The sequence below is a fragment of the Arachis ipaensis genome, chromosome B06 (assembly GCF_000816755.2).
Source record: "Arachis ipaensis cultivar K30076 chromosome B06, Araip1.1, whole genome shotgun sequence".
NCBI classification, from domain to species: domain Eukaryota; kingdom Viridiplantae; phylum Streptophyta; class Magnoliopsida; order Fabales; family Fabaceae; genus Arachis; species Arachis ipaensis.
In genome coordinates, this window is record NC_029790.2 from 8,543,084 (window position 1) to 8,558,716 (window position 15,633).

At 36.0% G+C, this 15,633-nt stretch overlaps 1 protein-coding gene across 1 annotated transcript; it reads left to right on the top strand.

The window, feature by feature from the left end:
* LOC107646364 (synaptotagmin-2-like) lies at positions 12,797–15,393 on the top strand. The gene is made up of 5 exons (XM_016350553.2): positions 12,797–13,041; positions 13,758–13,856; positions 13,966–14,021; positions 14,167–14,289; positions 14,377–15,393. The coding sequence occupies exons 1-5, from the start codon at positions 12,931–12,933 to the stop codon at positions 15,248–15,250; spliced, it is 1,263 nt and encodes a 420-aa protein (XP_016206039.1). The 5' UTR covers positions 12,797–12,930; the 3' UTR covers positions 15,251–15,393.

The following is a 15,633-nucleotide window of genomic DNA, read 5'->3' on the forward strand; positions in this document are numbered from 1 at the left end:
GAGTGTCAAAAATATAGAGAAGCATGTGCAGTTGATTATCAAGTCACAGGAAGAGGAGCAAGCAAATTTCTTCCCAAGAGATATAATGCAAGATCCTATAGAAGAAAGTGAGGAAATCAATCAAAGGAGTTCATACTCCAGTGAATTAGAGAACTTTCCATCCTCACACATGAAAGAAGAGGAAGATGCACAACCTCCCATGCCCTTGGTAAGCAATAAAGAAGATATTGAATTAGAAGAAAGTTACCAAGAAGAAGAGGTTGAAATTGAGGAAGCTTGCAAAGAGGTGATAGAATTCAAAGAAGAACACAAAGGAGTGGAGCTTGTAAGACCTCTCCCAAAGCCATCACCATCCAATACAACATTCAAGTGGGTAAAATTCCTATCCTTAACATTTACGTTCCCACTTGAATATGGGCTACTGGAGACGGATGGTCAACTTAGAGCTCTTTGTGGCATTAAGAGTAAGAGGAAGATGGTTAGTGGTAAGAGTTGTCAAGCAAGGTTCAACATGGTTGCATGCTCCGAATTGAAGTGCAAGAATTGGTGTAGAGCTAATTTGAATGGGTCTAGAAGGTTGTTTGGATGTCTCTGTGAGAATTCAGATTGCTTGCCACCCGGTGGGAACAATGGTGATACACAAGAAGACGGGTGTAAAAGCAAGGTTTGGGACCCTGGAATTCATTCCCACAATCAACACTCTTGGGGCTTTGTCACTTGCTTCAACTTGCTCAAAGGCGTTATGCGCCTAGTTTGGGATCCCGGTAGCCATTGGAATTACAAACATTGGTGGAGATTCCTGGATCAGTACAAGCACAAGCCACCATGACAAGAAGCTCACAACATGTCCAACTTAAGGACTTTAACTAAAAGTACTTGGTAGGAGACAACCCACCGTGGTATGATCGTTCCCTTTCATTCTTAGTTATTTTTCATAGTAGTAGTTTTCTTACTTATTTGATTTTTATTAAGTTCTTACTAATTTTCTGATCATGCAGCTATTTTATCACAGGAACCGAACACTTCAGGCTAAAAAAAAAAGGGGGGGCACACGACGCGCAAGCGTCATTGACGCGAACGCGTCAATCATGTGTGCGTGAAAAATGAAAATTGACAGAGAGTTATGCGGGAGTGGTGCTGGACTCATGCCTTTCGCACAAACGATCCCACGCGAATGCGTGACCTGCAAATTCGATGTAAAAGAGCGTTTGGGCAGAGAGTTGTGCCGGCTTGGGGCAAGAAGTGTGCTAAAAGCACAAATTTGGTCACGCAGATGCGTGACTGACGCGTTCGCGTCAGTTGCACATACGGCCATCCACGCAAGCGAGTGCATGACGCGAACGCGTCGTATGAAAATTTGGTTCCCCAGCCATGAGAACAGAAAGTCGCGCGGGCGCGCGGCTGGCTTCACGCAAATCGCACAAAACCCATGGCACGCGGATGCGTTCCCGACGCCAACGCGTCATTTAGAAAATTCGCAACCCACGCGTACGCATGTTGCACGCGTACGCGTCACCTTCGCCGCACAACTACACTTGTTCGCTGCACAGTTTTCACTTTTCTCTCTCTCTCCCCCACTCCTAACTCTCTCTTGTTCTTTTATCTTTATATTTTTCTTTCCTCTCAGTATTTGTTTTTATTTTCAGATCTTCTTTGCTTGAGGACAAGCAAACATTTAAGTTTGGTGTTGACGCTGCGCTTATGGATTTTCTACACAAAAGGGAGGCGGATCATCTTCACTGAGGAACACAACCTGAAGAATAAAGCGACCGCTAGGATAACTAAGGTGGTTGAGTTCCTTTCATTTTTCATTCCTTCCCTCTTTTTCTATGTTATGTTCCAGTTTTCTGCTATTTTTACTTTGTTTGTTGCATGATCCTTATTTAGTAAATTCATAGGTTCTAGTATTTGTGCTTTAATTCTGAAAGATGTCTCATGTATTACTCACTGAGCTTGAAATCAAAAAGAAAGAAGAACAAATATAGTGCATGAGAATTTGAGTTTAATTTTTAGAGTAGTCTCATTTACTTAGATGTGGTGGTAATTTCTGTAATTCTGAATGAATGCTTGAACAGTGCATATTTTTTATAGTGAAGTTTATGAATGTTAAAATTGTTGGCTCTTGAAAGAATGATGAAAACGAGAAATGTTATTGATAATTTGAAAAATCATAAAATTGATTCTTGAAGCAAGAAAAAGCAGTGAAAAAAAAACACAAAGCTTGCAAAAAAAATGGCGAAAAAAATACAAAGAAAAAAAAAGAAGCAAGCAGAAAAAGCCAATAACCCTTTAAACTAAAAGGCAAGGGTAAAAAAAAAAAGGATCCAAGGCTTTGAGCATTAATGGATAGGAGGGCCCAAAGGAATAAAATCCTGGCCTAAGCGGCTAAATCAAGCTGTCCCTAACCATGTGCTTGTGGCGTGAAGGTGTCAAGTGAAAAGTTTGAGACTGAGTGGTTAAAGTCGTGATCCAAAGCAAAAAGAGTGTGCTTAAGAACTCTGGGCACCTTTAACTGGGGACTCTAGCAAAGCTGAGTCACAATTTGAAAAGGTTCACCCAGTTATGTATCTGTGGCATTTATGTATCCGGTGGTAATACTGGAAAACAAAATGCTTAGGGTCACGGCCACGACTCATAAAGTAGCTGTGTTCAAGAATTAACATACTGAACTAGGAGAATCAATAACACTATCTGAATTCTGAGTTCCTATGGATGCCAATCATTCTTAACTTCAAAGGATAAAGTGAGATGGCAAAACTGTTCAGGATTGCAGTTGTAAACCCCATTATAAGAAGAAGACATGGGCTTAATTGAACTCTCATTCTCATGCAAATTCACATCCTAAGCTTATATTAGTTTTGGTTGCTTGAGGCCAAGCAACAGTTTAAATTTGGTGTTGTGATGCGTGAGCGTCTTTCCTATTTTTCCTAGTGAATTTGCATGTAATTTGTCGAGTTTAATTAAGAATTAATTATATTTTAGCCACTATGGATGCTATTTTGATTTTTGTGCAATACTGTTTATTTTAGGTAGCATTTGGCGGAATTTGATGGAGTTTCTGTAGCACAAGAATCAAAGGAGATGGCAGCAAGGAGCGACGCATACGCGTGACTGACGCGTACACGTGATTTAGAGCTTTCCTTGGCGACGCGTGCGCGTGACCGACGCGTCCGCGTGACTCACAGAAAAGACCATCGACGCGTACGCGTGACTGACGCGTACGCGTGATATGCGCAACGTGCAGAAAACGCAGAAAGAGGTTGGGGGCAATTTCTGGCTGTTTTGACCCAGTTTCCAGCCCAGAAAACACAGATTAGAAACTGCAGAATGGACAAATCAAGTGGTCCCCATCCATCCATTGAAGACTTGATTATTTAAATTAATTCGAATTTAAATTCAAATTTGAATTATAGGAAAAGATATTATTTTTAATTTTAAAAATTAGATTTTAAATTTATTAGGATTAGTTATAAAAGGAAGAAGAAACCTCTCTTTTGAAGGAGGGCCCCGGAGGGGATTCAGATTCATCAGATTGGAACTCTGTACATTTTACCTGAATCCTTATTTTCTTTTTACCATGAGCAACTAAACCTCCATTGTTAAGGTTAGGAGCTCTGTCTATTTCTATGGATTAATTTTATTGCTTTTTCTATTTTAATTTATGTATGGATTTATAATTTAAGAATTATTTTCGCTCTTCATCTTATGAATTTGGGTGGAACGGAAGTATGACCCTCTTTCTATTTAAGTTCTTGTAAAACTTGGAAAAGCTCTTTACTTGAACAACAGCTTGAAAACAATTTCTCCTAAATTTTAATTATCTGAATTTAATAGGATACGTGACATATAATTCTTTTACTTCTTGGATAATTAGAGTTTTTGTGGCATATAAACTAGAAATTGATTATCACCCTCTAATTGGAATTAATTGACCAAGGAATTGGCAGTTAATGAATTTTAGAGGAGACTAGGAAGGTCTAAGGAATTAGGGTCTAGTCATATACAGTTTGCCATAAATTAAATCCTGCATAATTAAATTAGTTAGTAAGAAAAGTTAATCCAGAAAAATAGATAACTCTGAAACCTTAACTATTTTTTTCATATTTTATTCCCAAATTAATCATTTCCCTGTCTTCTGTTTAATGCTCTTTGAATATTCAAATACTCTTTTCTGTTTGTCTAACTAATCCTATCAAACACTATTATTGCTTAATCCATCAATCCTCGTGGGATCGACCCTTTCTCACGTAAGGTATTACTTGGTACGACCCGGTGCACTTGCCGGTTAGTTTGTGGGTTATAAATACCGCACCAAACTCCCCGGGGCTACTCCCTGGCTGGCGTTCAACGCCAACAATGCTACCCATGAGGGACGTTGAATGCCCAGCAGGGATACCCTGGCTGGCGTTCAACTTTAACACTCCATCCAAAGTGTTCTGTTTTTACTGATGTGGAAGTCTGTCTCTGTTCTGACTGCTGTATATGATTATGACTCTAAAAAGCAAGAAAAACAAAATAAAAGGAAATAATAATTAATTAAGGTTGGGTTGCCTCCCGACAAGCACTTCTTTAACGTCACTAGCTTGACGGTTAGCTCCTTACGGAGATGAGTATGGGATTAGATTTTCGTCCCTTACAGTGAATTTTCTTCCTGTCTTCTCATGAATGAGCTCTGCATGCTCTAGAGACAGGACACGACTCACTATATGTGGTAAGAATGGATTCTTGGTGAAGACAACTCACATGCCAGGTGAGAGGCCTTCTGTTGGAACTTTCTTGTTCTTCTTAGTACCTTTGTGCTTAGAGCTTGTTAATGGCTGCCCAACACCAAACTTAGAATTGATGTTTGGGGGCTCTGTAGAGCTCTGCATAGAAAGAGAGGGTTAGAACACTAGGTGTTTTACAGTTATTTCTCTTTTAAAGGGAGAATTGGGATTAGGCCTCTTGAATAAGATGTGATCCTCCCCTAATTGTAGGGTCAGTTCTCCCTTAGCCACATCAATGATAGCATTGGCGGTGGCTAGGAAAGGTCTTCCAAGGATGACAGAGTCATCCTCATCCTCTCCTATGTCGAAGACTATGAAGTTTGCAGGGATGTAGTGGTTTTCAACTTTCACCAAGACATCCTCTACTAAGCCATATGGCTTCTTCATTGTCTTGTCTGCCATATCTAATGAGATGTTTGCAGCTTGTACCTCAAGGATTCCCAACTTCTCCATTACAGAAAGTGGAATGAGGTTTATGCTTGACCTTAGGTCACACAGAGCCTTGTCAAAGGTCATGGTGCCTATGGTGCAAGGGATCAGAAAGCGTCCAGGATTTGGAAGCTTCTGAGGTAGCCTCTGCTGAAAGCGTCTAGGATCTGGAAGCTTCTGAGATAGCCTCTGCTGAACCAAAGCATAGAGTTCTTTGGTAAGCAGTGGAGGTTCTTCCTCTAGAGGCTTCATAAGAGCTCCTAGGTACCGAGCAACCTTCTCTTCCCTAGTGTCTTCTTCCTCATCTGAGGAAGAGTAGTCATCAGAACTTATACACTTCAGAAGTGCATTCAAAGGAACCTCTATGGTTTTTATGGTTTCCTTTAGTTCTGGGATAGAGGGTTCTTGAGTGGGACTTAAGTACTTAAAGGGTGTGCTTTTACTGACGTTCAACGCCAGCTCTGCTAGCTCTTTGGGCGTTGAATGCCTTTGCTGTCTACCCTTACTGGCGTTAAACGCCAGTCCCTCTAGTGTTTTGGGCATTGAACGCCCAGCAGTGATACCCTTGCTGGCATTCAACGCCAGCTTCCTTGGGTGTTTGGGCATTGAACGCCCCCTCACTGGCGTTCAGCGCCAGAATGGTTGCATGGTTGGGTGTTGAACGCCCAGTGAGGGGTTCCTCACTGGCATTCAACGCCAGAAAGCCTGCCTGGTTGGGCGTTGAACGCCCAGTGAGGAGTTCCTCACTAGCGTTTAGCGCCAGAAAGGCTGTGTGTTTGGGCGTTGAATGCCCAGCCAGTGATCCCTGGTTGGCATTCAACGCCAGCTCTACTGCCAGGATGGGTGTTGAACGTCCAGTGAGGGGTTCCTCACTGGCATTCAGCGCCAAGCTTGCTGCTATTAAGGGCGTTGAATGCCCAGTGAAGCCTTCTTCACTGGCATTCAAAGCCTCCCCAATCTTCTCGGATTCGGCCTCTACCTCCATGGTTATGGCCTTGCACTCTTCTCTAGGATTCACCTCTGTGTTACTAGGAAGAGTTTTAGGAGGAATCTCAGGGATCCTCTTGCTAATTTGACCAACTTGCACCTCCAAATTTCTAATGGAGGACCTTGTTTCATTTATGAAACTATGAGTAGTCTTAGAGAGGCTGGAAACCAGAGTGACTAAGTCAGAAAGGCTCTGCTTAGAGGTTTCCATATTCCCTTGAGAAGATGGGAATGGTGATCCGTTATTGAACCTATTCTGGTTCCTACCACCTTGATTATTGTTGAAACCTTGCTGAGGTTTCTGTTGATATTTCCATGAAAGATTAAGATGGTTCCTCCATGAAGGGTTGTAGGTGTTTTCATAGGGTTCTCCCATGTAATTCACCTCCTCCATGGTAGGTTGATCAGGATCATAAGCTTCTATTTCAGAAGAAGTTTCCTGAGTATTGCCAGCTGCAGTTTGCATTCCAGTCAGATGCTGGGAGATCATGTTGATCTGTTGGGTCAAGATCCTATTCTAAGCCAATATGGCATTCAGAGTATTAACTTCATGGACTCCTTTCTTCGGAGATATCCCATGGTTTACAGGATTTCTTTAAGAAGTGTACATGAATTAGTTGTTTGCGGCTATCTCAATGAGTTCTCTTGCTTCTGCAGGTGTTTTCTTCAAGTGGAGTGATCCACCTACAGAGCTGTCCAATGAAATTTTGGACATCTCAGATAGACCATCATAGAACACGCCTATGATAGACCATCATAGAACCTACCTATGATAGACCATTTTGAGAGCATGTCAGGAGGACATCTCCTGATCAATTGTTTGTATCTTTCCCAAGCTTCATAGAGGGATTCACCTTCGCTTTGTCTGAAGGTCTGAACTTCCACTCTAATCTTGCTCATCCTTTAAGGGGGAAAGAACTTAGCCAGAAAAGCATTAACCAGCTTTTCCCAAGAGTCTAAACTCACTTTTGGTTGGGCATTCAACCATAGCTTAGCTCTGTCTCTTACAGCAAAGGGAAAGAACATAAGCTTGTAGACTTCAGGATTAATTCCATTAGTCTTTACAATATCACAGATCTGTAAAAACTCAACTAAAAATTGCCGTGGATCTTCCATTGGAAGTTCATGAAATTTGCAATTCTGCTGTAGAAGAGAGACTAACTAAGGCTTAAACTAAAAATTGTTAGCTCCAATGGCAGGTACAGAGATACTTCTGCCATAAAAGTCAGAGGTAGGCATGGTGAAGTCACCAAGAACCTTTCTTAGCTCCTCTTGAGGTTCGGCCATGTCTTCCCTTTCTTGTTCAAAGTTTTCTGAGAGGTTTCTTCCGGAGTGTTGTGCTTTAGCTTGTTGTAAACGCCTCCTTAGAGTTTTCTCAGGTTCAGGATTGGAATTAAGAAGAGGTTCTTTATTCCTGTTCCTGGTCATAAACAAGAAAAGAAGAAAGAAAGAAAAGAAGAAAGTTTTTTGTGCTACTTGGAACAAAGAGCTTTCAGTTAGATGTGAAGAAAGAATAAGAAGATAGAAAAGTGAAGATGGAGGATGAGAGAGTAGAGTTCGAATAATAGAAGTGAATAGAAGAACAAGTATGAATAGAAAAGATAAATAAGAATTAAAATATTTTTGTTTTTATTTTATTTATTTATTATTTTCGAAAATTAAGTTAATAACTTAAATTGGATTGAAAATTGGTTAGTAAATTTTCGAAAATAGAAGAGAGAGAAGGAGGAGAAGTTTTCAAAAATTGAGAGAGAGAAGAGTTAGTTAGGAAGTTTTGAAAAAGATGAGAGAGAAGATAAGATATTAATTAAGAAAAGATTTTAAAATAAAATAAGATAAGAGATAAGATAAGAGAAGATTTGAAATTGAAATTTGAAATTAGAAAAAAGATAAGATAAGAAATTAGAAAGATTTGAAAATGATTTTAAAAAGATAAGATTTTGAAATTTAATTTTGAAAAAAGATTTGATTTTTAAAATTTTGAAATTTGAAAAAGATAAGATTTTTAATTTTGAAAAGATTTGATGTTTGAAAATTTGAAAACTAAGATAAGATAAAAAAAATTTGAAGTTGAAATCTGAATTTTTATGGTAAAGTTTTCGAAAATTTAAGAAATTAAAAATAGAAAAGACATTTTTTTATTTTTGAATTTAATGATGAAAGAGAAAAACAAGTAAAAGACACAAGACTTTAAAATTTTTTAATCTAGTGCACCTTATTTTCGAAAATTTTGGAGAAAAACACAAAGGAACACCAAACTTAAAGATTTTAAGATCAAAACAAAAAGAAAACACAAGAACACCTTGAAGGTTAACAAGAACACAAAGAACAAAACTCAAAGACTCAAAGAACACAAGAACATAAAAAGGACACCGAACTTAAAACTTTTAGAAAACCAAATCACAATTTTCGAAAATTAAAAAAAAAGTAACAAGAAAACACCAAACTTAGAAACTTGACACAAGATTTAACCAAAGAAAAACTATTTTTGAAAGGAAGATACCAAAAAATCGAAAATTGCAATAAGAACAAAAATAAAGACTCAAACACCAAACTTAAAAATTGAAACAAGAATTAAACAAAGAAACTATTTTTAAAATTTTTTTGAAAGAAAGACTTATAGGGGACAAAAATTTTTAACCAAGAATAAAATAAAAGACTCAAACAGAAAGCTAAGGATGCTTAAAAATAAACTGTATGAAAAAGATTTTTGAAGAAGTTTTAAAATTTTTGTAATTGAAGGACAGAAAATATGAAAGACTCAAACTAAGAACACAGATTAAACAAAGAAAAGAAAAATATTTTTTTTGAAAAAGTTTTTAAATTTTTCGAAAATTGAAAAAAGAAGACAATAAAAATAAAAGACTCAACAAAATAAAATTACCTGATCTAGGGAGCAAGACAATCTGTCAACTTGTCCAAACTCGAATAATCCCCGGCAACGGTGCCAAAAACCTGGTGCACGGATCCCTACACTTTCGTACAGCTGTATCAGCAAGTGAACTGGATCGTCCAAGTAATACCTGAGCGAGTCAGGGTCGATCCCATGAGGATTGTTAGTTTGAAGCAAGCTATGGTTATCTTGCAGGTCTTACTCAGGCGAAATCAGAAGGTTGTAGGATTACGGAGTTGTATTAGGATTATTGGAATCAGTAATAGGAATATAGTTGAAGATTGAAGTTGCTTTGTCTTTCTAAATTAACTCTGGTATCACTATCTTCTCTGCTTATGAATGATCTCTTCTATGGGAGGCTGTATGTGATCAAAGCCAATGCCCGTGGTCATTGATCTCCTCTGCTCCAGATCAAATGCCATTGCCCGTGGTCATCCAATCTGACGAAGGGTGAAGCTCTAGCAGTTCATTCTCTTGGCGATCCTACTCAAAACGCCACAGACAAGGTCGAATCTTCTGGATCAGAGAATGCTGCTTCTTTGAATTCTAGCCTATACCACGGAGTCCCTAATCTCCCTGGAAATCGGTTGAACTGGTGTCTCGAGAAGTCCCCAACGAAGTCGTGGATTAGTTATCTGAGAGATGTATAAACATAGCTGTTGGTTCGTGCTTTTCGGTTACGTATTCACACGAACCCAAGTAGATGCGGGTGTTTGTCAAGCACGTTTGTCTTAATATGATGAACAGAGCTGATTGTCACAGATCATCCTATTCACTATGTTGAAGAACGAATATACATCTTAGAGATAAATCAAACACGGATCGGAGAAGAAACAGTAATACTTTTATTAATTCATAGGACTCAGCAGGGCTCCTCCCCTCAACCTAGGAGGTTTAGAAACTCATACTGAAAATAAATACAAGGTAAAACTCGAAAATAATGGTAAATGATAGGTGTCTTCCCCTTAGAGAGATGTAAAATAAGTCTTAAATACTAAACAGATGACTAGTGAGGGCAAAACAGTCTATCTAGTACTAAAGTTCACTTCTGGGGCCTACTTGGTGAGTGTTTGGGCTAAGCTTTGATGAGATCCACGTGCTATGAGGCTTCTAGGGCGTTGAACACTGGCTAGGGGGTCCTCTCTGGGCGTTTGGGTGCTAGACTCTGCTCTGTGGGCGCCGGACGCCTGGAAGGGGGCAAGTAGCTGGCGTTGGACGCCAGTTTTGGACCTTCTAATTCGAAGCAAAATATGGACTATTATATATTGCTGAAAATCTCTGGAAGTCGGGAGGTCAGATCCGGATAGCATCTGCAGTGCTTTCTCTGTCTCTGAATCAGACTTTTGCTCCAGCTCCTCAATTTCAGCCAGAAAATACCTGAAGTTATACAAAAATACAAAAACTCATAGTAGAATCCAAAAATGTGAATTTAACACTAAAACCTATAAAAACTTAATAAAAACTAAACAAAACATACTAAAAACTATATGAAAATGATGTCGAAAAGCGTATAAAATATCCGCTCATCAAATACCTCACCACCTCTATTTTACGACTTAAGCGGAAGACTCTGTGTGGTAAGGTGTTACAGCAAGCATTTTATATTCATCTTCACATATATTCTTATCGATTTTATTAGGTTGATTTAATCCCTTTTAGGATTTACTTAAGGAATTATCATCTTAAGTAAATGAAGAAACATTAGAGATGAAGGAACATGAGGTCATGGTGGAAATATTTGGACCTGAATGACATAGACGAGTTCGTGGTTATGGGGCTGGCGTGACTCATTCATATTTTCTGATCTCCAAACAAAGTTTCAATGTGAGGAAAAAAAAATATTAAGACTCTAGAGGTGGATGATTTGAAGAAAGGTAGATCATATGGCAGGAATACTTGAGCAACTATTAGGTGGAAGGTTGCCTATAGTTCAAAGTGACAACAATCCTACTCCGTCCATTTGATTAATGGCTCAAGACTTTGATGAGTTTAAGAGTGTGATTCATATAGCATTATACAAAAAAGAACATTAATATGATATTATGATATTGAGTATTGGTTTTAAAACTTGGTGTTAATTGTTGTTGATATACTTGTTAAATGCTACATAAGGATGCTATTTGTACTAGTTTTGAATCATGATCAATTATCAAAATTGCAAAGATCTTGTTTGATTTTATACGATGATTATATATGATCAAGTGAAAGTATATTCATGTTATAGTGGTAGAATTTTTGTTTTGTCTATTATTAGAGTCATTTTCATTTGAAAATCAATAATAGGTGAAATCTTAACTTTTATAATAATGAATGTCAAAAAAAATATGATTGAATTTTTTTATGGTAAAAAATTGCCAAAAAATTCTATGATATAATATATTTCACGGTTAATAATTGTAAAAAAATTTTGTTGAGAATTTTTTATGGTCATTAAGTGTTAAAATAAATAGTATTTTTGACGGTTAATAAGTATCATAAAAAATATATTCTCAAATTTTTCTAACAAATTATTTTTGATGGCCAATATTTATCAAAATAAGATTAAGCTTTTTTCACAATTCCTTATATGTTAAAAATACTATTTTTGACAAAATTTTTATTAACATATTTCCATAGTTAAAATAGTGTCAAAAATTGATTTGTTGACAGATTTTAATTCTTTTTTGACACATATAATCCTTAAAAATAATATACGTTGTTGTAGTATCGTCTACTTGATTCGATTCAGAAGAATAATTTAAATTGCTCTCATTCAACTGATTTGAACTTGAATCATTCATTGTTTTGATACAGAAGAATAATACGCTATTCAAATGCATATCAAAATCTGAAGAGAAAGTAGAGAAAACAAAAATTAAAGAAATTAGAGAAGAAACACAACGAAAACGAAGAAGAAAACGAAAATCTAAAGAGAAATAAGAAAAATTAGAGAAAAATAAAAAAATTTTATGTTGAAGAAGAACGAAGAATGAAACTTTACATTGAAGAAGAAGTTTTATGTTAAAAGTCTGTTATAAAAGTATGAAAGAAAAGGTAGCATAATACATGAAAGAAAATAACATGGTTGAATAAGAAAATTACTTAAATGTAAAGTATTATTCTATATTTTATTGGATCTATAATAATTCATAGATAAAATGATATTTTCAAAAAAAAAAAAAAATACCCCTTTTACAATCCTACATATTTTTTGTTGATAAGTATTAAAATTTGAGAGGATTGGAATTTATATTTCATTTAGTAGTACGATGTTGACTTTTAAACAGGATATAGGGTAAACGAAAGCCAAATAAATAAATAAATTATAGTCACCTATAGTTCTTAAACTATAATTTCCAAACATTTTTATATACGATATAATAGTTACATTTTTATTAGTATAAGGAGTAGGATTATTAATCTCGTAACGATAGATAGACAGTAATTTAACATTATTTTATTTTATTTAAATTCATAATTTTATGTTTATAATATTTATAATTGTATATCTATTATATTTAGAATTATTTAATTATTTTAATAATAATAAAAATTATAAAATAAACAAATTTAATATAAAATAAAATAATTTTAAATTATTTTTTTATTATCTTTCAAATATTTATGATGTATTAATTCTTTTTGGCTAAGAAGACAAATAAGTAAATAAAAAATAATTATGTAAATATTACTCTTTCTTTTATCCTTGTTGTTTTCCAAAATTTGCTAAGCATTACACGTTTTAGCGGAAGGATGGTGATCCGAGGAGAGCTCGGAGACATTAGAAGTGATGCATTTTTGAGATGGTTCTTTCGATGAAGATAGATATGATTTTGAAATTTTTTCTTTTTTTCCAGAGTTGAAGCTTTAGAGAAGATGAGTTTTTTCAGTACCATTTTTGGGTTTTTCGGGTTCGGAATTGGAATTTCATTTGGCCTTGTCGCTGGCTATTTTCTCTTCATTTACTCTGAATCCGCCGATGTTAAGGTATGTATGTATACTCCTTTCGTCTTTGACCTTCTTTATCATCAAGTTCTTACATTACATACACATACAAATACGCAGCCATAGGTGAATGAGTAGTTATACTGACACTATTTGACATAACACAGAGAATTATTTAATTATTTAATAATAATAAAAATTATAAAATAAACAAATTTAATATAAAATAAAATAACTTTAAATTATTTTTTTATTATCTTTCAAATATTTATGATGTATTAATTCTTTTTGGCTAAGAAGACAAATAAGTAAATAAAAAATAATTATGTAAATATTACTCTTTCTTTTATCCTTGTTGTTTTCCAAAATTTGCTAAGCATTACACGTTTTAGCGGAAGGATGGTGATCCGAGGAGAGCTCGGAGACATTAGAAGTGATGCATTTTTGAGATGGTTCTTTCGATGAAGATAGATATGATTTTGAAATTTTTTCTTTTTTTCCAGAGTTGAAGCTTTAGAGAAGATGAGTTTTTTCAGTACCATTTTTGGGTTTTTCGGGTTCGGAATTGGAATTTCATTTGGCCTTGTCGCTGGCTATTTTCTCTTCATTTACTCTGAATCCGTCGATGTTAAGGTATGTATGTATATTCCTTTCGCCTTTGACCTTCTTTATCATCAAGTTCTTTCATTACATACACATACAAATACGCAGCCATAGGTGTATGAGTAGTTATACTGACACTATTTGAAATAACACAGGATCCTGAGATCCAACCACTAGCGAATCAAGACTCTGAAACTCTCCAACGAATAATTCCTGAGATTCCACTTTGGATTAAAAATCCAGACTTCGATCGGGTACGTAATGTATTATGCATTATTATCTGCTATATATATATATATTGTTTGGACAAATTAAACGCAACACTGTTTATTATATTATTTGTTTCAATCTTTGTCCCTTAAGGTTGACTGGCTTAACAGGCTTATCGAATACATGTGGCCCTATCTTAACAAGGTAAGGTATAGATATAGTCTATTCCTTAATTAATTGATAAATTATTAATGTACTCTACTGGGTAACTAATATCCAACCAGTTAACTTTTAATCAATTTGTTATTAATTAGTAATTTTGATTGAATTGAACTGTTTTGATATTACTACTAGTACAGTTTGTTTAAAATATGTATGGCTTTTATATTATTATTTCCAGGAGCTTATCAAAGATCAGGTTGCGAATATGTATTTATGGCCCAAAACCCTCGACGTTCAAATCATGGATCCGGCAAAGTACATACATTACTTTTGCATTTTTATTTTATGTATTCTAAAAAGAAAAAGAAAAATCACTTATGTATTTTTAATCTGAAATGTTAGAGCTATGAGAAGGGCTATTGGAATTTTAGTTGTAAAAGTAGTGAGAGCAATGAAGCTAAAGAAGAAAGATCTTCTTGGTGCATCTGACCCTTATGTGAAGATAAAGCTTTCTGGGGACAATATGCCAGCGAAAAAGACAACGGTGAAGCACAAGAACTTGAACCCAGAATGGAATGAAGAATTTAATTTGCTAGTGAAGGATCCAGAAACACAGACACTAGAGTTTGAAGTGTATGACTGGGAGCAGGTCGGGAGGCATGATTTTATGGGTATGAATGTGGTGGCTCTGAAAGAGTTGAAAGAGGAAGAAACAAAGGTGATAACACTGGATCTGCTTAAGAACATGGATCCGAATGATGGGGCAAATGACAAGTCCCGAGGTCAGATAGTTATGGAATTAACATATAAGGCTTTCAAGGAGGAAGAGATGGGGAAAGGGTTTGAAGAGACAGAGATGATGATGATGGATAAAGCTCCAGAAGGGACTCCTCCAGGTGGAGGATTGCTTGTAGTTGTAGTCCATGAGGCACAAGACGTGGAAGGAAAGTACCACACGAATCCACAAGTACGCCTCATTTTCAGGGGAGAGGAGAGGAAAACCAAACACGTGAAGAAGAACAGAGACCCGCGGTGGGAAGAGGAGTTCCAGTTTGTGGTGGAGGAGCCTCCCACTAACGACAAATTACATGTGGAGGTTGTTAGCACTTCTTCCCGTAATTTGCTTCGTCAGAAGGAGTCTCTCGGTTACGCTGACATCTCTCTTGCTGATGTTGTTACTAACAAGAGAATCAATGAGAGATATCATCTCATAGATTCCAAGAATGGTCGCCTTCAGATTGAGCTCATGTGGAGACCTTCTCAACCCGCCACTTGATCACCACCACCACTTCCTTATATACCTTTTAACAAAGTTTATTTAGGTGCATATCATTTTCATTGCTATTCCTACCTCTTTTGAATTTTAACAAAATTTTCAAACCAATCAAGTCTTCTGGATATAATGTAGACCCATTTAATCAACCATTTTTGGCATCTAGCTGAATTTATTTCTTCATACTTTCATAGATAAATCCACTATTCATGAGTAACTTTCATAATTCAATATAAAAATCTTTAAATATGTTTAAGAACCAAAAAAAAAAATATATTCCAAAACTATGGTTGAAATAATTAGATAATATTAAATATAATAAATACATAATTATAAATATTTTATAAATAAAATTAAAAATAATAAATTAAATAAGTTAATTTTAA

Bases quoted from the DNA above. Each gene is read 5' to 3' on its own strand.
- LOC107646364 (XM_016350553.2), top strand. From the start codon at position 12,931: ATGAGTTTTTTCAGTACCATTTTTGGGTTTTTCGGGTTCGGAATTGGA. The intron at 13,857-13,965 runs GTACGTAATGTA...TTGTCCCTTAAG, and splicing joins AAAATCCAGACTTCGATCGG to GTTGACTGGCTTAACAGGCT. The intron at 14,290-14,376 runs GTACATACATTA...CTGAAATGTTAG, and splicing joins CAAATCATGGATCCGGCAAA to AGCTATGAGAAGGGCTATTG.